The following is a 23,692-nucleotide window of genomic DNA, read 5'->3' on the forward strand; positions in this document are numbered from 1 at the left end:
GGCCTATAAGTGACAAAAAAATTTTCCTTGTTCTAGCATGCGCTCTATATTTCCCATTCGTAAATAGATAAGAAAAATGTCAATTTTTGGCTGATTTTGATTGAATTATAGAAATGGCGTCACTTCTGACGTCATATACTGACAGTGAGTGCGAATAAATCAAATAAATAGATGAAAATATATTCTATATCAACTCTTCTAAAAAATTAGTTAACATTTTATTGTACCCGAAACACTTAAAAAATGGCGAAATAAGGGGGCCAAATTTAACTCTTATCATATATAGTTCTTTAGAATAACATTGCTTTGATTACAGAAGAAGTTATAAATCCCTGAAAATTACTCATTTTCTTTCAAGTTCAAGAGACATAACTCTGTCAAAAATCATCGAACTGGAACCAAATTAGTTGACCTGTATTTTCTAATAAAATAACCTTATATGAAATATCAACTTTATATATGCATCATTTCAAAAGTTAGAGAGTGGAAACTTAGAATTTCCCATACTTTCCTATGTTGAAGAGGCAAAACTCAATCAACAGACCGACACCAAATTCAAACCCAACCTGTATTTTCTTGTAAATAACCTACATATGAAATATCAGCTTTATACATTCATCCCTTTAAATGTTGGAGAGCAGAAACTGAGAATTTCTCATTTTTTTCTAAGTTCAAGAGGCATCATCAACTGCCTGTTGCCCAATCCTGTTGTTCAATCAATATGTTTCAACTCTGCACACTTGACAGGTCCGATTATAATCCATAATAAACAGGGACATTACGCATATATAACAAAAAAGAAATATAAAAAACAATCATTTTATTGCATGAACAAAACTAGTTCGAACATTACATCAAAGCATCTGCCCTGGGTGAAATAAAAGAGGTCAATCAAGAGGCAAAATTCTTTTCTGACTTGAGACATTCCTTGTTAAAATTGCAACAATTAACTTTAAAATAATAGTCAAAATCTGTTCCTCTTATCTGAGCATAATTAGAACCAGCAAGAGATACAGGTAGTGAAATGTGTCACGTTGCACAAACACAAGAATTATCTCACATGGCACTTTCTAAGTAATACTCTAAATGGTCATGACACATGAATAAAAAAATATGCAAGCATGAACAAGCATGAACTCTTACTAGTCAAGAATATATTTGTTAATTCCCGAAAAAATACCAATAATTCAATCCAGAATGCAATAAACAAATTAAGACAAAACAAAAAGAAAATTACATAAACTTTCTTGTGCCAACATTTGCATAAAAATAAACACGTTAACCATAGGTATGCAATTAATAAAATGTAATGTTTTCTTGTCTTTGATAGTTTAAAATATTAGCAAAGACCAATAAACCTTTGTCTCTTAAGATCAAGCAAAATGCAACTTGAAATTGTCAAGTAACAATGCTACTGTTACACAAACTTTCTTTTGAAACCTTCAACTAACAAATTGTACATATAAGTACTGTACCTTTCTTCCATTTAAGATTCATTCCTAACAATAGCTTTCAAAATATCAAAACTGAACATGTACATAACAAGTACCTTTTTGAAAATGTCCACACACTAAAACATTCTTTCTGAATGTATAACTATAGAGGATTCATTCTAACAACTTTTTTCTTAATTGTGTCCCACTTTCTGTACTGAATTTTTCCTCCATTTTTTTTACTTTGTTCAATAGCGTATTTACAGGCCTTCATTCCAGGGCATTTCTTTCCAATGTATTCTGAAAGATATTCCCGCAATTCCTGTTCTTCATCTTTTGACCACTGAACACGAGTAACTAAAAATAGAAATTTGAAAACAATTTGATAATTTCTTCTACAAAACATTTTAAGTGAAGCAATATTTATTTACTAAGTAAAATATACAGCCCAGTTAAGGATCTATACATATTCATCCTCTCATTAATTTTTTCCTGGAAAAACCCTTAATTACAAAAAATCATTATACCTTTATTCGTGGACCTTCGGCCAAAGTCATTGTCTAAAACTGAAACAATAGGATTTTCTGAAAGAGAAAAAAATCGATATATAAAATAAAAGGACATTGACAATAAAATCATACATCTTGACAATTTCAATTTGTTACCTGATGTTGCATCTAACGCATCTACATGATCATTGCTTTCATCATTGGTATCTACTAGATCATTGCTGTCATTAGTGGTGTCTGAATCACCAAGGATATCTAAAAAGAATTCATCAAAATTTACACCCTTTCTTACAAGAACTGCTATAAAAGAGAAAAAATAATTTCTCTGTTTCTTGTTTTCGTGCGTCATAAAATCATCATGATGCTGTAAACTTTGCAAGCAAGTTTGTAATTTGGAATGATCTTTTAACACAAATGGCTTCAATGATTTGGTCATGTGATCAATCAAGTCCTTTTATGAGAAAACACAAAGAAGAGACTTTAAGACCTAAAGTTGAACATGACTCATATATTACATATGCCATAGTTCTCGATGCGCGCCGCTCTCCCTTAACATTTATATGAGAAGTTGACTACTAAACACTTTAGTTTGCTGTGTAGGTCTCGCCTGCATTGACGTACTAATCTCTGTGGAGATTCGGCTTGGAATGATTCACCGAATCTCGGGACAGTCCTTCAATATTTACATGTACGTCTGGAAATTCAGCCCTACCTTAGATCAATTGTCACAGTTAATTAAAATCAAGATTCTTTTGTGGTATTCCTGCAGTGATTACTGCTTCAGTGTTACATTTTGAACCTTATTCTATAAAATTTTTATTTCTTATCCTAACAGTGATTTTTCCCTAATTTACACAGCTGGCTAATTTGTTTTGAATCTCTATTATGCTCTTCATCATCGGGAGGCTTGAAGCTGATGCTCAGTAGTACACATTGATGCAAGTTGTCAAATGACTTTAATTGAACTCTTTAGTTTGAAAAAGGTACAAAAATGATAGATTGAATGGAAGCAAATAAGCTGGATCGAGAAATTGTTGGAATAAACCTTTCAAATCAATTGATTTAGATATTTGAAAAGAAGAATGTTTTGTGTGCAAAACTGAAGCAGGCAAGCTGCATGAATATCTCGATTTTTACAGCGACACTAGACCTAAGGTATAGGCGAATTTCCATACATAAATTGGGTGATGGCGTCAGTCCAAATATCTAGCCGAGCCGAATCTCCACAGGGATTTTGGACATACATCTTGTATTGTTTACCATTGTTAATTAGATTTGATAAAATTATCAGATAAACGCAGGCACAGTACCGTCAACGCGGATCCCGTATTTACCCCCCCCCCTCTGCGGTTAGTTAATCCTTTCCGTGTTACACCATCGCAGTTAATTCCTTGCGGTTCTCACTGCAGCCATTTCAAACCGCGGCGGTGTGACCTTCCGTTAAATAATTTTTACCTGTGTGCTGCAAGACAGTATAACAGCCTGCTGTTAGTAAAGATCGGTCCCGGTATTGTCAGTATTTTAATTAAAATGATAAAAGATAAAAAAATAAAATCACCCTGTTGCAATTTTCAATAGTTATAACTATTGATGTTTAAAAAAGAAAGTTATATCTGTTTATTTTTCTTTTTACACGAGTTATATCTTAACAAACTTGATACATGTATATAAAACTGTTTTAATAATAAGTACGTTCTTTTTTGATTACTTTATCAGAATGATTTGATTTGTAAGAATTATAATTGTGTTATCAACTCGGGGCATGTTTTAGGCACAATTTCTCAATGCTCAAGTCAGCTTTAGCCTATCCCTCGACGGCACGTGCTACACGATTTTAATTTACCTTCGATCAACGGCCTGTACAACACTGTTCCTTTTGAGGGTCTTCCACTTTTTCTTACAATAAGCCAGAAGACGAAGATTTAAAGTGTATTATTGTAGACTGTCCAGTTTGGTATCTCATTCATCAAGTTCAAATTTGTTGGGGAAATTAGTTCTTAAGAAAAGCGATACTTTTCAAGTGTCCACAAAATTGAAACATTTTGAAGTTGTACGCATGGATGAGGTTTGTCAATCACAAAACACAAGAAATGATCGCGATTTATAATATACACAAAAGAGGAAATGTATACATCAATAAGTTTGCATTTGATTTTTAAAAATATAATTCGAGATGTATGCATTAAATTAAATGTACGGCAGTGTTGTTTCGATGAGCTACCTAACCGCGGGGGTATGCAGTTTTACCTGAGATACCTGCTTTAAACCACATTGAAATTTGGACCGCAGGGGTGCGCGGAAAATACGGGATCCGCGTTGACGGTACTGTATATGACTGTGCAATGGAAGATTAAAAACATCAGAAATAAAAGTCAATGCAATAAGTTTATAAAGAATATGCACGTTAAACCAAAAAGAATTGTGCAAACATTACAGCAACAAATGAATATAGCATGTCAGACATGAGGTTTAGGACTGCAGTCAGTTGTAATTAAATCAAAGGATTTATATACTGGGTTTTTCAAAGTCCTTTACAGCTTACTATGTAAAATACATTTTTATCTCGGTAACTGAATAGCAGGTTTACTATTAGATACTCACATTGTTTGGTGAGTAACTGCATGGTTAACCTAGTACACATTTAGTCATTTACAACACTACAATTTAACATATTAATGCACTTGATCATTCCTACAGCACATCTCAACAAAATAAAATTTACCTTCAAACTGTATGTCCCTTAAATTTTTTCCAGCAAATTTGGAAACACTGTTAGTCTCTTGCATCAGCATGAGTTTTGATATTTCAATTCTTTCTATCATTCCAGATGTGGCTCTGTAATGAATTGCATGGACTTTTTGCGTATGCCCTAAATGCTGACAAAGCCACTTCATTTCATGATCTTGAAGGCCAATCACCTAAAAAGTAAAAAAATATAATCTTTACAAAAATAAGAGAGACTTGTTACTTAAAGTGGGCATGGTCAAAAACTGATTTTCAGATTGCTTTAAGACACATCTAATCATCATCCAAAATTTGAGTGTCAGTCATTGATATATAAGCAACACAGAGCTCACAATTCAATGTATATAAAAAAAAATTCAGCTCATTTGATTTAATTTGAGTGCTGAATAGATGAAAGATTGATCACTTTAAATGCCTTATGAAAGCATTGTAAACAATAAAATATTTTCAATAAAAATTATATTGAGTAAAACCTTTTAAATTGAATGTAAACTGGATGTTGCTCTAACCTCAAACTACAGATTTGAAAATCAAAGATATAATACCAAATAACAAGTAAATGTTATTTCACAAGACTTTGAGAAATGTTGAATCTTAAATTGAGGGAAGAACCACTCAGATATGCAAAAGTTTATATGCTATTCTGTATATATACAACACATTTTTTGTTTGCACTACAATGCACATTTACCTGAGCGATGGTCGCACAGTGTTTTCTCAAGTTAGTGCAGTAGATAAGATGTGGAGATCTCAAATTAGCTTTTTCTTTGATGTCATCTAGGGCCTCACCCGCCTTCACAACACCATTTGCTACAAAAAAGTTATTATTGAATAAAAGAGAACAAGAGCTCTGTAAACAGAGCATAAGCTTGTGAAGTGTTATCATTTAAAGTATAATTTCTACTTAGCCTTTGAGGTGTGGACATGCACAAGCGATGCTAATTCCCCTCTGTAACAAGCTAGTGAGCAGAAAGCAAGAGCACCACAAAGCGAAGCATCCCCTCGCAACATGAATTTTGTTTTTAGCTTAAGTTTGGACACACCAAACAGTAGTGGTAATATATATCCTCTAGGAATAAGGAGTTAATGAAATTACTTTAACATAATATTACTTGCCTCTATAATCTTTAGGCTATTTGGAATGATATGCAGTGTAGTACACACCTTCTCCTCAAAATCAAAATATCTTTAGGTGTATCCTAAGTTACATCAGCAAAGGGCAGTGACACATGCAAAGTACGAGTGTGAATTTATATTGGCTTTTACCAATTTAACTATGGATACACGAAATAGATATTTAAAAACTGTTTTGTATCATAGTTTACTCAAAAAGTTTACATTTGGACACAATATTTTCTAATAATTATTCTTTATTAAATTAAACAACTGAACTCTAATGAGATAAAAGTTCAAGTCATACGATTAAAATATTTCCTGCTGTGCCATGCAAATTTTGCATTGTTTTGTTGGCAGTCAATAAAAGTGGACACTTAAGAGGCTGTCCAAGCAAAATTCAGGCAGGGCTTTGCACATGCTATGTCTTGGATTTCAATAAATTTTTGTATATCACTTCATTTAAACATGATTGTAATACATGTGAAAGAAAAAGTTCATTGTATGCCTAACTAGGCAGAAAAATGTCTATTTTTGAATTTGGAACATGTTAAGTGCAAAAAGGTCACAGAAGTTGTAAAAATATTGTGAAGTTTGATCAGTTGTAAAACTACTTAATTCTATTAAACCTTTTTAAAAATTATATTATTTAGTTTAAACACACTTAACTCTTTAACTTAGACTGCTTTTAAAGTATAAATATATTTCAAACAAAAATATATGCCTTATCAAAGTTGATGCATATTTTGTAAACAAAAATTCTGGTATTTTAATGTTAATTTGAAATTTCAATAAAATCCAATACATTTTCATGAAAGGAAAAAATGAGGCATCTTTATAAACCTGAGAAATGAAATTTTGAGAAACAAAAATAAATTCAGTGGGAACAGCATCGGTCTCATAGAAGCAGTTGCTCAAAATTACCCATTTTTAACATTGAAAATGAAGTTTTTCCATACATAATGTGTTATTATTATTGTTAAAAGACAGTGAATGACAGAGTTCATGTCAAAAATATTGACTATAATTCAATACATGCTTATATCTTTATAATAGGAAATGCTTTATGACGAAAGAAATTAAATGATCACTCGTCAAAAACCAACATTTTTCATAATTTTAAGTGCAAAAAGGTCATTTTGACAAAAATGTTAAAAACTGAGTTTAAGTCTGCTAAAACTATTCACAACTGAAGAAAATTAGCTGAACATTTCACTATTTGGATGGTCTAATATACATTCAAATTATTTTAAGGGTTTTCAGTATTTCATGAAGTACATAAATATGAGAATAAGGATTCAAAATGTGTTAATCACTGATTAAGGAATAATAATTAATGCAGTGTAAAACTGAATGTATTTTTTAAATTCAATGTATTTGTGTGTTTTCAATAAGTATTAACTAAAATTTTCTTCTTAAACTGGTAATAAACTTGGTGGGATAATAATATTGAAGCGGTATTATCTTAAATATAGAAGTTTTTTTTTTATCCAATTGTGCAAAAAGGTCAATCCAATTTATCATTGGTACTACATTGTACTGAATTTGAGGGGTTTTTGTTGTTGTTTGTTTAAACAAAACAATTACGTGTATAACAATTCCATAATGTACAAATACACATACCGGTAAATATATCAAATCATTTCTTCTTATTAGTAACATTTGAATTCGTTATTATCTCTATATTAGTGCCATTAGCAACTTGTTCAATCCGAAGTTTCAAAATGAATGCATACAACTGTTTTGGAATGAGAACTAAGAAATGTGACCTCTACTTTCAGTCGGGTAGCTTTTGAAAATTCTAGGCAGGTGTTTAACTTTTGGGTACAAATTAACATAAACAGACTGGCATACAACAATAATTTAGTCAGACCAAGTCCACAATGAATGTAGCACAAATGTCAGACATCACAACCCCCCCCCCCCCCCCCCCATTTTGGATCCCCCATACTAATCCATTTTATAATCCATGTATGAAGAGCAGCTAAAATATACATGGGACAGTATGCTTTAAAACACCCCCCCCCCCTTTTAAACCCTATTCCCAAATCAAATCCATGGTCATATAATAATCAGTGTGCCTCTTTTAAACTGTATTTTCGTCTTTTTAAAAATGTATTTCTAAATTACTCAGCTGACTAACTTTCAAGCATGTTGTACATCATGTACATATTTGATTAAATAAGAAGGGCATAAGAGTGAAAGAATACATTTCATTTACATGTAGCAATGCTATGTTTGGACGATTTACTTGGACAGTGTTATTTTATAATATTGCTAATGCTATAAAGTGATGTCAGTACATGTATTTGCATGTTAACAGTGGATACTGTGGTACTAATTAATATATTTAATTATACATGTATTTAGTTATTTACTCAAGATATTGAAATCTATAAACATACAAATTAACTAGGCTAGTATAAGTTACTTTCATAGTATGACAAACAACCATAATAGATGAAGATATCAAACTTATAATAACATTAAAATTAACTTAGTTATCTAAGAAAGTGTGCAGTAGCAATTTGGAATAAATAAACAGAAAATAAACTCATGCAAGATAACAATTTAACAATTTATTGAGCATTAAAATGCTAATTGATAACATATACATACAGTGCATGATGCATGAAGACAAGTTCATTCAACTTTTCTCTCTCTCTCTCCTCTCTCTCTCTCATGTGGTCAATTCGACAAACTTCAAAGCATCTTATTTTAGTCTTGTTTGCATCCTTTATTCATTGAAGAAAAATGTGCAGATGATTAAATTGGGAAAAGCAAATTCCAAGTGACATCTTCTGGAAATTCAACCACTCCTTAGGAAAACATTGGTTAATTTAAATGAATGTGGCCATTTATATAATGACTTGCAAATCTAGTTAGTTTCTCTGCCATCTAAATATATCCTTTCAAATTACTGCTTCACATAATCCACTGTTTCATATGCAGAAATATCATTTTTACCCATGATATTAGATGCTGTAAAAGTCATCCAGATCCATCATGCTAAGCAACTTGATGGGTTTTTTTTCTTTCAGCAATCTTGTAGGTTTTTTCTATGTTTTATCCAAGTTTAAATATAGAAGGATAGTATTTTCCAGAAGAATATTTCATTTGCACTTCTCTAAAAAAAATAAAAATAGAGAAACACATAATAAAACAAATTCATGTACCTTCAAGTGTTAAGATCTTAAAATTGATAATAAATATTGTGGAACACATACAGAAATTCCATTTAATGTTCTGATTATCATTATTTAGCAAAACTAATATCATACTGTTGTGTGAAATTGTTTATTTACATTTCTTGTTACATGTCAGATATGTACTCTGACCGATTGCCAAGTCAATAGCTGCTGTGTTAAATAATATTGCTGTGCTAACAAAAAAGACACCCCATATGTTCTGCTGTGTATGTTATAAAAACTCGTCATTTCATAACATTTTTTTCTTTAATTTTTAACAAAGCAATATTTTTCAATTACGAAAATTAAAGAGATGAAGATTGAAGACTAAATTGACCTATCAAAGGAAAAAAAGAGTACTCCAAATCTCAACACAATCCTATCTTAAAATTTTGTAGGATATTTTCCCAATATTAACCACATGAAACACTCTATGATTATTGTTGTACTTTCTTTTTACAAAGATTTATTCATGGTATGTGAATGCAATTAATACAAATTAAATGTGCAAGTAAACATCTGATATTAAATAATATAAATGTAAGAATGCTCTCTCTCTCTCTCTCTCAATGTATATTATTTACCTGACCCCTCTGGAACTACCCATTTGTCAAGAAATAACATTCCTCTGTCGTCATCAGGTGAACACCTCTTGCTTTTTTCTTTGAGGAGTGGATGTGTACATCAATGTACCCATAGCTGCATAAATTGTTGGCTGACTTGTTGAAATTCGTCTGGTAACAGTAATTCATCTCAGTTTCAATAAAAAGTTCGGGATGCTTACTATTATTGGCGACCTGATTTAACTTCCAATGGTATTTGAGATCGAGACAACATCACCGAAACACCGAAAAACAATCAACTCTGGCAGCATGCTGTACACAGACGTTAGCGGCGGCCATCTTTGTTTACACTGGTTTTGAAAATATACCCGCACTGAATATTTTTTGAAAATATATTTCAGCGTTAAAAAAAATTATGTTTATCATAAACAATTAAGCTGATTTTATATGAATTATTTATAGTTGAAAATTTATTGCTTTTATTATTTTCTTAAGTTTTTAAGCCTCCAAATATTCATTTGGCAAGGGAGGTAACTGAAATTATCAAACATTACCAAAATATACTTGTCTACAATTTTTCAACGCAAGCTTTTCCCACTTATTTTATTTTATCAATAAAAAGTCAAAATATTTTTCTCTTTTATAAAAAATACAAACCCTCACCAAAAACAATGTATTGGATTTTAAAGCTCACAGTTTGGTACATGGTTTCAATGATTTATATAAGAGAATGAAATATATATCTTCCCGTCCAAATAACCACTTAAATTATTTTTTCAAGCAAATCATCATTATTGTGGGTTAAAAGAGAATACAAAGAAACTATTTCAGAGGGAAAACAAAAAATTCGTGAAAATCGATGTGCAACGTTTTCTTATATATTCGCCTGATGTTTGCTTGGACAGCCTCTTAAAATGATATGAATCTAGAGTTTGAGAGTCAGACCCTAAACCTGGCTGATGTAAACTTTCTTTTAAAAACAATGTAGCAAGTTGACTCTCTGCCGCACCAGTGTGTAATGAAATTGATATAAATCAACTACAAATGAGAACAATTTAGCAGGGTGCGTGGTCTATCAATTTATCTTACTTTGTTAAACCCGAAAGGAGTAAGATTTGTTAACATTGTTAACAACATTGAAATCCAAGCCTTAATTAAAAGTTAGGAAGAATATGTTTAGGCCTTGACTAAGTGTTTGGATCAATGGATTCCTCCCCCTATCCAGCATGAATGTGGTTGTGAAGTTCCTAGCACTTTGAGTTATATTACCAATTCTTTGCTTCAATAACTGCTGCTTTATTTGTGAGAAAAACATTGTCTGCAACTAAGATGGATGCAGTTTGAATCTTTTTTATTTAAGGGGAATAACAAATATTCTGTAAAAATACTATATGAAGAAGAAACTTTCATATTTAAATTTGATGCAATGTTTTGCATCAATATTTAAGGGTCCTCCAGAATTCATGACCTGTAATTTTTATGGCAGTACATCACAATATGTCAAATTAAACATATTATTATCAAATTATTTGTCCAACTTCTTAGCTCTGTGGATTTTATTCACTGGAAGAACCTTAGATTGGTTACACGTAGTTTTGCTGTAGAATAAGCACTGCCCACTGCTGTTGCATCTTCACTTATTTATAGTCAATTTTAAAGAAAAACTACCACCTTGATACAAATGGTCATAAATGTTTGAAAAGATTTCATTGTGCCAATTGCCTGTCAATATCTCCAGCACTGAGCAATGATAACAACGTTTTAATAGCTGTATCAAACAATTTTTTACTATTGGTAATGCATGATTACATGCATTGACAATATTTAACTCTTAATAAAATAGGGCCATATACATGGGTAGTTCTTTGTATTGCAACATGTATGTTTTAATGTCGCTTACCAGTATTTGCAAACAAGTAAGGATTTCCTGGTTTAACTCCACCCTTTCTTCTGGCAGTAGGATTGGCCAAATATTGTAATATTGGCAGGACTTCTTTAGGGCAAATAACTGGCACTCGTTTTCCAGTCTACAGAAATTTTAATTAAATATAAACATGAAACACAGTTTTAATATATATGACCATTTTAGATTGCACAAACTACTGAATGATTTTAAAAAAGCACCACCATTTATAGTCTACATGTACCAGACGGTATACAGAGTTGAAATAATTTACAGTCTTCGGGTTGTGCACTTCTCCTCTGTGATTGGTAGAAAATACATGATGTGAAAATTTACATTTATTTCATTGGTCTAATGCTGTTCGGCACAAGGGAGATAATTTTCCGATACTCTAATTTATGTACAAATTAAGAATTTCATAGATTTTCAATCTTAAAAAAAGAGAAAACAAATAAAGTTATAAAATAGCTAAGAATGAAGTTCAGGCTTTCATTTTATTGAATTTTAAAGCAATATTCTATAATATTCATTGGATATTTGTTCTGTTCCTTTTTTATCTTCATGTAAATACCGTAAAATTTGATATGGTAAGGCTAATATCAGTAAAAACAAATTGCAGATTTGATACATGTATATTAAAATGGACCACATGCCATGACACATAGAGGAAGGTGATATTTATGTAAAATAGAATTAATGTTCTTTGATAACTAATTGCTTTAGTTTGTGCTCAAGATGGTAAGCTTTTTTAACAAGAGGCCAATTGGCCTTAACGGTCACCTGAGTAGCATATATCCCATACACAAACTTGTCATGGAGTCTATGCATCTAATTAATTAGGTTTCATACTGGAGTAGAAAAATCATAAATTTGTAATGACGACCACATTTCAAAAAGAACTGTGAAACTAAACTAAACTAAAAGATTTGGTCTACAAAATCATGAATTCAGTTTTCCTTTCAGGTGTGTGGGAGTAAAGAAAATAATTTTTTAACATTATATGCATTAACATCTATACATCCATTTTGGCCCTGCCCCAGAGTCAAAACCCATCTTTGAGGGGACATGAAAATTAAAATTTCAGTAGAGGACTTCCCGGTAAACATAATTATTAGTCAGTGTTTTTTTTTTTTATACCGATGTGTGAGAATAGAGAAGAAAATTTTTAAACATTATATGCATTAACACTATATTGCCCCCCCCTCCTCATGTCATGAACCCCTGACCCAGGGGCCATAAATTTCACAATTTAGGTAAAGGAGATTGGGGATATCATAACCATGTATTCAGTTTTTTCCCCACATGTGTTGGAGTAGAGAAGAAGATTTTTTAAGATTTAAAACATTTTCACTATTTGGCCATATTGGCCCCACCCTAGAGCCTGAACACCTGACCCAGGGGTCATGAATTTCACAATTTAGGTATAGGGCCTCATGGACATCATAACCATGCATTTAGTTTTTAACAAATATATATGGGAGTAGAGAAGAAGATTTTTTAAGATTTAAAACATTTTCACTATTTGGCCATATTGGCCCCACCCTAGAGCCTGAACCCCTGACCGAGGGGTCATGAATTTCACAATTTAAGTAGAGGGCTTCATGGACATCATAACCATGCATTTAGTTTTCAAAAAATATATATGGGAGTAGAGAAGATGATTTTCTAAGATTTAAAACATTTTTACTATTTGGTCCTATTGGCACCACCCTAGAGCCTGAACCCCTGACCCAGGGGTCATGAATTTCACAATTTTGATAGAGGGCCTCATGGACATCATAATCATGCATTTAGTTTTTAACAAATACCGGTATATATGGGAGTAGAGAAGAAGATTTTCTAAGATTTAATACATTTTTACTATATGACCATATTGGCCCCACCCTAGAGCCTGAACCCCTGACCAAGGGGTCATGAATTTCACAATTTTGGTTGAGGGATTCATGGACATTATAACCATGCATTTAGTTTTTAACAAATATATATGATAGTAGAGAAGAAGATTTTCTAAGATTTAATACATTTTTACTATTTGGCACCACCCTAGAGCCTGAACCCCTGACCCAGGGGTCATGAATTTCACAATTTTGATAGAGGGCCTCATGGACATCATAATCATGCATTTAGTTTTTAACAAATACCGGTATATATGGGAGTAGAGAAGAAGATTTTCTAAGATTTAATACATTTTTACTATATGACCATATTGGCCCCACCCTAGAGCCTGAACCCCTGACCAAGGGGTCATGAATTTCACAATTTTGGTTGAGGGATTCATGGACATTATAACCATGCATTTAGTTTTTAACAAATATATATGATAGTAGAGAAGAAGATTTTCTAAGATTTAATACATTTTTACTATTTGGCCATATTGGCCCCACCCTAGAGCCTGAACCCCTGACTGAGGGGTCATGAATTTCACAATTTAAGTAGAGGGCTTCATGGACATCATAACCATGCATTTAGTTTTCAAAAAATATATATGGTAGTAGAGAAGAAGATTTTCCAAGATTTAAAACATTTTTACTATATGGTCATATTGGCCCCACCCTAGAGCCAGAACCCCTGACCCAGGGGCCATAAATTTCACAATTTAGATTCTTCTTACCATAGAAATGCTTCACACCAAAAATGGTAACGATTGACCTGGTAGTTTTCAAGAAGAAGTTAAAATTGTAAAATTGTTAACGCACGACGCACAACGCACGACGACGGACGAAGACCAATTGCAATAGGTCACCTGAGTGACTCAGGTGACCTAAAAAGCTATACTTGTTCTTAAAATTATCAAAAAGAGAGATAAAGAGAGAAAATATCTTCCTCCAATGTTATCACTCAATTAAGACAAGTACACTTAAATTGTAGAAAGTATATGTTGCATGTTCCTGCAAAGAAACCATCCAATCTCGTGCAATAGGGTATCTAATATTGTAAGTTGCAACAATTTGATAATTTAACAAATTTCTTTACAGCACACCCACCCACCCACAATTAACACAAGTAAATTAAGGCAAGTATAAAGTCTACCATACAAAGAAGGGCCCACCTTAAGATTGGAATTCCCCACATGTAAGCCTTTCAACTGTCGCTAGAGTTTGCAGTTAAGAAAGGTATGTCTGTTGAACGTTATAGTTTAAACAGATCCTAATATAAATGATGCACAAAAAAGCACACAGAGAAAATTACGATGCAACATGTTTATTATTTAACAATTGTCAGACTTGAATATATAGCCTTCTTCACAATAGGCTATTGCTTTGGCCTTTTAAATCACAAGGGTCAGAATTTTATTAAAAACCAACTATAAAAAAGTTTTATGTCATACAACTCTTGAAATACTGCTACATTTGGTCATTATATTTATAAGGAAGTTATTTGTCCAAAATAAAAAACATTAATATTTATTTATTTGTTTGATGTACTCAGACCCACAATTTTCATGTAGTTCTTTTTTTTTCAATTGTATATAATAATCTTGCTATAAATCACAGAGTACATATACATGCATGTTTTATTTTTTTTTTAAGACAGTTAAACACTTTCATTTATTAAAGATCATTTATCAATCTAAATGAGTTTTGAACATGACTTTGACAGTTTGTATTTCTTTGCAATCAAAAAAATAAAATAAAAATCAAATTCAAAAATGAATATGCTGAAAAAAATAATTAGGTAGAAGCAATTTTGATGGGTCAGTACCAGAACATTAAACAGATATATTTTTAGTTTAGCTCTAAATGCATTTTTAAGCATATGTGAAAATTGAAAAAGTAGTTGAAAGGCCTACCATTTGGGTCATGGTCTACATACATGAAAGAGATACCAGATTTGACATTTGAACAGTTTTGCATTGTAAGGAGGTGCCATATGATACCCTTACTAATAACTGATGCAACAAAAAAATCATACATCATGGTTTAGGTACAAGAAATCTCAAGACAGAAGAAAATCATACATGATAATTTTTATAGAAGCTTCCTTGCTTAACATAACCATATAGTTTGCATGCTTAATGTCTAATTTCCCAATTTATCTTCCCCTCCTGCTATAGATGCAACACTATATAACGTCATGATACTCCAAGTAGTTTCAGAGTTCAAATGTTACTGCATGACGGACAAAAACAGATAGAAAAAGGTCACTTGAGTGGTTATCTTATACCAGGTAAATATAAACAATTGCAATACCTTTCCGCGAACTTCAATAACATGCTGGGTGTCCAACATTTGTTTTTCTAAATCCGTCAAATCCAGGCGTAAAGATTTGTCCACAGCAGACATTTCTTTTGATCTGTTTTCGTAGCATTTCAAACTGCAGTGAAACAATTTTTTTTTAATAGATTCGCTGAACTCGGGTCTCTTAAAATCTATATCTCAAAAAACATTAAGAGAAGGAAGCAAAATCAAAATTTTTTGTCTATTAAGTCTTAAAATAAACAAAGCTTCACCCTTACTTTTTTTGTATCAAATTATAGTTAAAACTGTAACCATAAAAATTCATGTAAGTATACTATAGGGCCACTTTCAGATGTAGTGTAAAAATAATGTCCGCCACAAAACGGTGGCTGCTAAAAAGTATTAAACAAGTTATGAAGAAACTGATACCCATTAAATTGTTTGTTTCTTCATTTATACAGTAAAACTTATCTAATCCGACTTGGGTTGGTTCTGAAAAGTTTCGCTGAATTAGACAACATCCGGTTTGGAGGACATTGCAGAAATTTAATTCAATATTGACTAACATATATTTTTTTGATGTATTTGATACATCTAATTTTTTTCAGCCTGAAAGCGGAAACAAACCTATTTTTTTTTAGGCCTAAGTAGAATCGTGGGTCTCAGAACGACAGATAATCGATCGTCGGCGACAATCAATTCATCATTATAAATAATATGAAATACGTTCTTAACAAAAAGAGAAAAAATAGCCGACTTCCCTATGTTGATTGTCTATAATATGGACGTCACATAAGTGATATTTTTAAATCCAATTCAACTATTTATTACAGAGTTTTTAATTGATTTGTTAGAAAATAAAGGATTAACAAATATTTATGGACAATAACTGTCATTTAATATTTTGTATTAATAAAGAAAACAATTGCTCAAAATGAGCGTCATTTTGTTCTTCATTAAAATTTTGCTGTCATGTCATACTTTTCTTAAACTATATCTGAAACAAGCCATATAGGCAAAATTGTTATTACCTTAAAGCCTCAAGTTCCCCAGGTCTTCGACGGTTGTACAATAGAAGTCGACTTTCGGAGAGTATAACTCCTTTTCTATAATTATCTGGAGTCATATTTTCCACATCAAAATTGGTAAGTTCATTTGTGATGTGCTTTGCTAATTTTGCAATGTCTTCAGGATCTGGTAGACTCTTTTGAGCATTAAAATGACGCTCATTCAGGGTTGATTTTGCAATTTTTGTTACTTTAACAGTCCATTCTAACTTCATCAGGTTTAGAAAGTTTGAAGCATCTAAACGCCCTTGTTCCTCTCCAGATTTTATACTGTTTCCAAGTTTCACAGACGCTAAACGACAAAGGTCAAACCCAATTTTTAAAGCCGTGCTTGGGTGGTCCAAGTCATATTCATCAGATTCCTCCTTGTCAACACCATCACAAGCCTTAAGTGCACAAGACACAAAAACATCAAAATATTTTGGTACCAGAAAATCCGACATACTAAGAGATAGGTTTGTTGTTTCTCGAACAAGGAGAAGGAGGCGTCCAGCAAGTCGCATGTGGTAACTCGCATAATGTTTTCGTTTTCTTTTATTATCTATGTTTTTACTGAGCCATATATCTCCAAGCATCAGAATAATGTGGTCCTCCAAAACACAGTCTGTAATGCTGTCTCTTCTCATCGCTGGAAGAACTTCTTTTTGAAGAATTTTTGAACTTTCTGGAATGATTTTTCCTGCCATAACTTTAGCCTGAATGATAACAGACCCTTTGCTCTGGAAATATGAACCTGTCTTAAACGCTGGACAAGAGGTCCTGTGAGTTGCAACTGATTTCTCAAGCTGAATCCATTCAAAACATTCCGGACAAGGCCCATATTGTTTCAGACTGAATTTATTCTGGGTTCTTCTTGAAAGTAGTATTTCGCCCTCACCTTTTTGAAGAACAGACATATTGTGGATATTGTCTCCCTTATTGCGAATCAGGGTAACTTTTCTATTGATTTCCTTCATAAGGTCAGTTTTCTCTTCTGTGTTGCAGAACTCTTTTTTCTGTTTCATGGTTTTAATTTCTTGTACCTCTTTTTTGTTGGCATGTTTATTCTCAATGTGAGTTTGGATGTTTGAATAAAGGTCATGACAAAACATACATGAATGAACAAGGTCGTATGTTCTTCCGGTTTTTGATCTTTCATTATTTCCTTTTTGGAACTTTTTGATAAAAATGTTCGGATACTCTATGTCGAAGTCACATTCTTCACGTAACAGAGTTTTTTTTCTTTTTAGAGGAGAATTCATATTTTCAAGACTTGTTTTTTTTCTTTTTTGAGGAGAATTCATATTTTCAATACTCTTTAGAACTTGATGATTGCCCTTTTTAGGAACACTTTTGTCAACATCTGGAAGGTTTTCATCGTTTTCACTTTCACTTGATGCGTTATCAGAATCGCTTTTACTCGATGAGTTATCAGGATCACTATCTGAATCAATCCAAGATTCATCAGAATCATCCATATCAGACTCTGACTCTCCATCATTAAACTCTACAGCTGACTGATGAGGGTGGTCACCTACAGAAGAAGATATAAACAGAGTCATCTTCATCAGATATCAATTTCAAACAACAATCATCCTAATTAACATAGTCAGATATCTCACCTGCATGTGCATTTTCATGGAGAGACTCAATCACTGCATCAACAGAACTGGATCCTTTATCTGACTCTCCATCATTAAACTCTACATCCGACTGATGAGGGTGGTCACCTACAGAAGAAGATATAAACAGAGTCATCTTCATCAGATATCAATTTCAAACAACAATCATCCTAATTAACATAGTCAGATATCTCACCTGCATATGCATCTTCAAGAAGAGACTCAATCACTGCATCAACAGAACCCAATTCTTTATCTGACTCTCCATCATTAAACTCTACATCCGACTGATGAGGGTGGTCACCTACAGAAGAAAATATAAACCGAGTCATCTTCATCAGATATCAATTTCAAACAACTATTGCCTCAGTTAGCATAGTCAGATATCTCACCTGCATGTGCATCTCCAAGGTAAGACGCAATCACTGCATCAACAGAAGCAGATCCTTTATCTGATTCTGCGTCAATAAACTCTACATCCGACTGATGAGGGTGGTCACCTACAGAAGAAGATATAAACAGAGTCATCTTCATCAGATATCAATATCCAACAACTATTGCCTCAGTTAGCATAGTAAGATATCTCACCTGCATATGCATCTCCAAGGTAAGACTCAATCACTGCATCAACAGAACCAGATCCTTTATCTGATTCTGCGTCAATAAACTCTACATCCGACTGATGAGGGTGATCGCCTACAGAAGAAGATATAAATAGTCATCTTCATCAGATATCAATTTCAAACAACTATTGCCTCAGTTAGCATAGTCAGATATCTCACCTGCATGTTCATCTTCAAGAAGAGACTCAATCACTGCATCAACACAACTGGATCCTTTATCTGCCTCTCCAAAATTAAACTCTACATCTGACTGATGAGGGTGGTCACCTACAGAAGAAGATATACACAGAGTCATCTTCATCAGATATCAATTTCAAACAACTATTGCCTCAGTTAGCATAGTAAGATATCTCACCTGCATGTTCATCTTCAAGGACAGACTCAATCACTGCATCAACAGAACCAGATCCTTCATCCGACTCTCCATCATTAAACTCTACATCTGACTGATGAGGGTGGTCACCTACAGAAGAAAATATAAACAGAGTCATCTTCATCAGATATCAAATTCTGTCAACTATTGCATTAGTTGGCAGTCAGAATTCTCACCTGCATGTGATCCTTTATCTGACTCTTCATTTTGTGCATCTTCAAGAAGAGACTCAATCACTGCATCAACAGAACTGGATCCTTTATCTGACTCTCCGCCATTTAACTCTACAGCTGACTGATGAGATTGGGCACCTACAGAAGAAGATATAAACAGAGTCATCTTCATCAGATATCAATTTCCAACAGCTATTGCCTCAGTTAGCAAAGTAAGATATCTCACCTGCATGTGCATCTTCAAGAAGAGACTCAATCACTGCATCAACAGAACCCAATCCTTCATCCGACTCTCCATCATTAAACTCTACATCTGACTGATGAGGGTGGTCACCTACAGAAGAAGATATAAACAGAGTCATCTTCATCAGATATCAATTTCCAACAACTATTGCTTCAGTTAGCATAGTAAGATATCTCACCTGCATATGCATCTTCAAGGACAAACTCAATCACTGCATCAACAGAACCAGATCCTTTATATGACTCTCTGCCATTAAACTCTACTACATCTGACTGATGAGGGTGGTCACCTACAGAAGAAGATATAAACACAGTCATCTTCATCAGATATCAATATCCAACAATTATTGCCCTAGTTAGCATAGTAAGATATCTCACCTGCATGTTCATCTTCAAGGACAGACTCAATCACTGCATCAACAGAACCAGATCCTTTATATGACTCTCTGCCATTAAACTCTACTACATCTGACTGATGAGGGTGGTCACCTACAGAAGAAGATATAAACCGAGTCATCTTCATCAGATATCAATATCCAACAAGGCAACAACTATTGCTTCAGTTAGCATAGTAAGATATCTCACCTGCATGTGCATCTTCAAGGACAGACTCAATCACTGCATCAACAGAACCCAATCCTTCATCCGACTCTCCATCATTAAACTCTACATCTGACTGATGAGGGTGGTCACCTACAGAAGAAAATATAAACAGTCATCTTCATCAGATATCAAATTCTATCAACTATTGCACTAGTTGGCATAGTCAGAAATCTCACCTGCATGTGATCCTTTATCTGACTCTTCATTTTGTGCATCTTCAAGAAGAGACTCAATCACTGCATCAACAGAACTGGATCCTTTATCTGACTCTCCACCATTTAACTCTACAGCTGACTGATGAGATTGGGCACCTACAGAAGAAGATATAAACAGAGTCATCTTCATCAGATATCAATTTCCAACAGCTATTGCCTCAGTTAGCAAAGTAAGATATCTCACCTGCATGTGCATCTTCAAGGACAGACTCAATCACTGCATCAACAGAACCCAATCCTTCATCCGACTCTCCATCATTAAACTCTACATCTGACTGATGAGGGTGGTCACCTACAGAAGAAGATATAAACAGAGTCATCTTCATCAGATATCAATTTCCAACAGCTATTGCCTCAGTTAGCAAAGTAAGATATCTCACCTGCATGTGCATCTTCAAGGACAGACTCAATCACTGCATCAACAGAACCCAATCCTTCATCCAACTCTCCATCATTAAACTCTACATCTGACTGATGAGGGTGATCACCTACAGAAGAAGATATAAACCGAGTCATCTTCATCAGATATCAATATCCAACAACTATTGCCTCAGTTAGCATAGTCAGATATCTCACCTGCATATGCATCTTCAAGGACAGACTCAATCACTGCATCAACAGAACCAGATCCTTTATATGACTCTCTGCCATTAAACTCTACTACATCTAACTGATGAGGGTGGTCACCTACAGAAGAAGATATAAACCGAGTCATCTTCATCAGATATCAATATCCAACAACTATTGCTTCAGTTAGCATAGTCAGATATCTCACCTGCATGTGCATCTTCAAGGACAGACTCAATCACTGCATCAACAGAACCAGATCCTTTATATGACTCTCTGCCATTAAACTCTACTACATCTAACTGATGAGGGTGGTCACCTACAGAAGAAGATATAAACAGAGTCATCTTCATCAGATATCAATATCCAACAACTATTGCTTCAGTTAGCATAGTCAGATATCTCACCTGCATGTGCATCTTCAAGGACAGACTCAATCACTGCATCAACAGAACCAGATCCTTTATATGACTCTCTGCCATTAAACTCTACTACATCTAACTGATGAGGGTGGTCACCTACAGAAGAAAATATAAAGTGAGTCATCTTCATCAGATATCAATTTCCGACAACTATTGCCCTAGTTAGCATAGTCAGAATTCTCACCTGGTTGTGCTTCTATAGATTCCAAGGCCCACTTGACATCGTTTTGAAATGCTTGCAATGTTGCATTTTTTTTCCGCAAAATATCTGAAATTGAAAGTTCAATTGAATCCTTTCATGCATGTGGTAAGCATTTTGAAGAAGACTCATCTGAAAAGTTTTGGAGAGTTCATTCCTTAAATAGCCAATTATTTGAAGCTCAATATCCATTATTTTTTTTCTTCAGATTAATAGCATTAATAGAGGTCAACATCCTACTTAAAATGGAAAACAAAAGCTTGTTTTTTCAGTCCAAATTTTTTCTAATTTCCCGGCTTTTTTAAAAACGTTTACTACCAGAGAATACTTTAACATAAATTTCAACCCGGTCCCAAGGATGCTTTGTGCCAAGTTTATTTGAAACTGGCTCTGTGGTTCTGAAGAAGATGATGTATAAAAGTATATGACGATTGTTATGCAAATGATGACAACATACAACAGACTGATTTTAATCAAAAAAGCTTAGTTGAGCCTTAAGGTAGTCCATCCATAACTAAGACAAATTTAACGCTTTTGATTGATCTAAACTACATCAAAAACGTATTTTAAAGCTATTATGAGGCTGACATAAACCAAACTCGGTTGTATGTATGTAGTCAATTAAATGAACTTTTTGCACTTAAAACTTTTTAAAAGAGTTGTCTGCCCTTTGGGAAAATTTTAAAAAATGCATTTTTAAAATATGTATGGTTAACTATGAAAGTTTTTAGCATATTCGAAGAAAGGAAAAACTTTTGCAACTTTTTACCAAGAGAAATGTGAGAAAATTACTTGTACTAAAGAAATATATTTAAAAATGCATTTTTCCCATAGACTTCAATGTTAACTTCAACATATGATAAAGTTATTAATATTAATTTTTTTTTAATATTTCAAAGGTGAATCTTTGTTATTTAATAAACTCCTTAAAATCACACTAAGATTTTAGTGATCAAACTTGCAATCTATTAGATATGAAATATGATAGTTATGGATGGACTACCTTAAGATCATGACATGTAAGTTAAAATGTTAAATGATTAGTACCAACACATCAAAAATATCATATGAAATCAACAAAAGAATGATGAACAGTCACCTGAGTATAATACCGTATTTTCAGATTAAATAAAAAGGAATTTATGTAGTCTGAAATCACTTGCATATATATCCTAGCTCAGCTTTTTATTTTCATACAATTGTCAAAGCAATGAATTAACTTTCTTATTGTGTTTTTAATGCAAAATTAAATGCCTTTGCTTCATAAACACAATATAAATCTGCCATTAAGTAGGGATGACAATCCATTACAAAATTGCTAATTGGTTATTTGCATCCCATTTTGATTGTTATCATGAAAGGTTTGCGATAAAAAACAATTTCTTTTATTGAGACATAATGATAATTGTCTAAATTTGCCTTTTGATAATTTGAACCGATAGATTAGCTGAAATTTTTGGATGATATTGATTTACACTAGGGTCATCAGCTTTCCTGCCAAATCTGGATCAGAGTCTAAAACATTAAAGAATGGATCAGATGCAAATTTGATAGAAAGATAGAAATATAGACATGTCATATAGAAATATGACATGTTTCTTTACTAGTAATTTGAGTTTTTTATTATTATTATTTTGTATTTTAACATTTACAACTAGTACGTACTACTCGAGGAATATGATAAAATTGGCATAAAGGTACGATGACCTGCAATTTGTAAACCTAATTTTACAAAATCCAGGAAATTGATGATGCAACAAAAATTGATGAACCACAGTAGTTTGTCTGCTAAAAATCAGCAAGAAGCCAATACAAATTCAAAACCTGCATTCAATCAAAAGTTTTCACATAAAATTTTGGTGCCTATGGATCATAAATTTAAGGAATAAAGTTTTCTATAAGTATTGTCAAAAGATGTAACACATCAATATCATGAATATGATAATATTTGCTTTGTAGATTATAAGAAGCAGC

General features: G+C 33.0%; 2 protein-coding genes across 5 annotated transcripts in view; both read right to left on the reverse strand.

The window, feature by feature from the left end:
* The window catches only part of LOC105323217 (intermembrane lipid transfer protein VPS13B), a 64,952-nt gene that overhangs the window by 11,373 nt on the left and 29,887 nt on the right, over nt 1–23,692 (reverse strand). The gene's annotated exons all lie outside the window — the stretch shown is intronic.
* LOC117686320 (uncharacterized) lies at nt 804–21,742 on the reverse strand. The gene is made up of 24 exons (XM_066084141.1): nt 21,736–21,742; nt 21,505–21,615; nt 21,306–21,416; nt 21,107–21,217; nt 20,911–21,018; nt 20,715–20,822; nt 20,492–20,626; nt 20,298–20,405; nt 20,091–20,201; nt 19,473–19,607; nt 19,279–19,386; nt 19,083–19,190; nt 18,889–18,996; nt 18,693–18,800; nt 18,497–18,604; nt 18,301–18,408; nt 16,664–18,212; nt 15,645–15,768; nt 11,452–11,578; nt 5,379–5,497; nt 4,665–4,860; nt 2,099–2,197; nt 1,961–2,017; nt 804–1,790 (listed from the first exon to the last, which is right to left on the reverse strand). Exons 1-24 carry the CDS (start codon nt 21,740–21,742, stop codon nt 1,597–1,599), a joined length of 4,158 nt encoding a protein of 1,385 aa, XP_065940213.1. The 3' UTR covers nt 804–1,596.

Source organism: Magallana gigas, chromosome 5 (assembly GCF_963853765.1).
Source record: "Magallana gigas chromosome 5, xbMagGiga1.1, whole genome shotgun sequence".
NCBI lineage: Eukaryota > Metazoa > Mollusca > Bivalvia > Ostreida > Ostreidae > Magallana > Magallana gigas.

Coding starts and splice junctions, on each gene's coding strand:
- LOC117686320 (XM_066084141.1), bottom strand. Junction 20,823..20,910: donor CCTTGAAGATGCACATGCAG/GTGAGATATCTT, acceptor CTTCTTCTGTAG/GTGACCACCCTCATCAGTCA. Junction 15,769..16,663: donor GGGGAACTTGAGGCTTTAAG/GTAATAACAATT, acceptor GTTTCACTGCAG/TTTGAAATGCTACGAAAACA.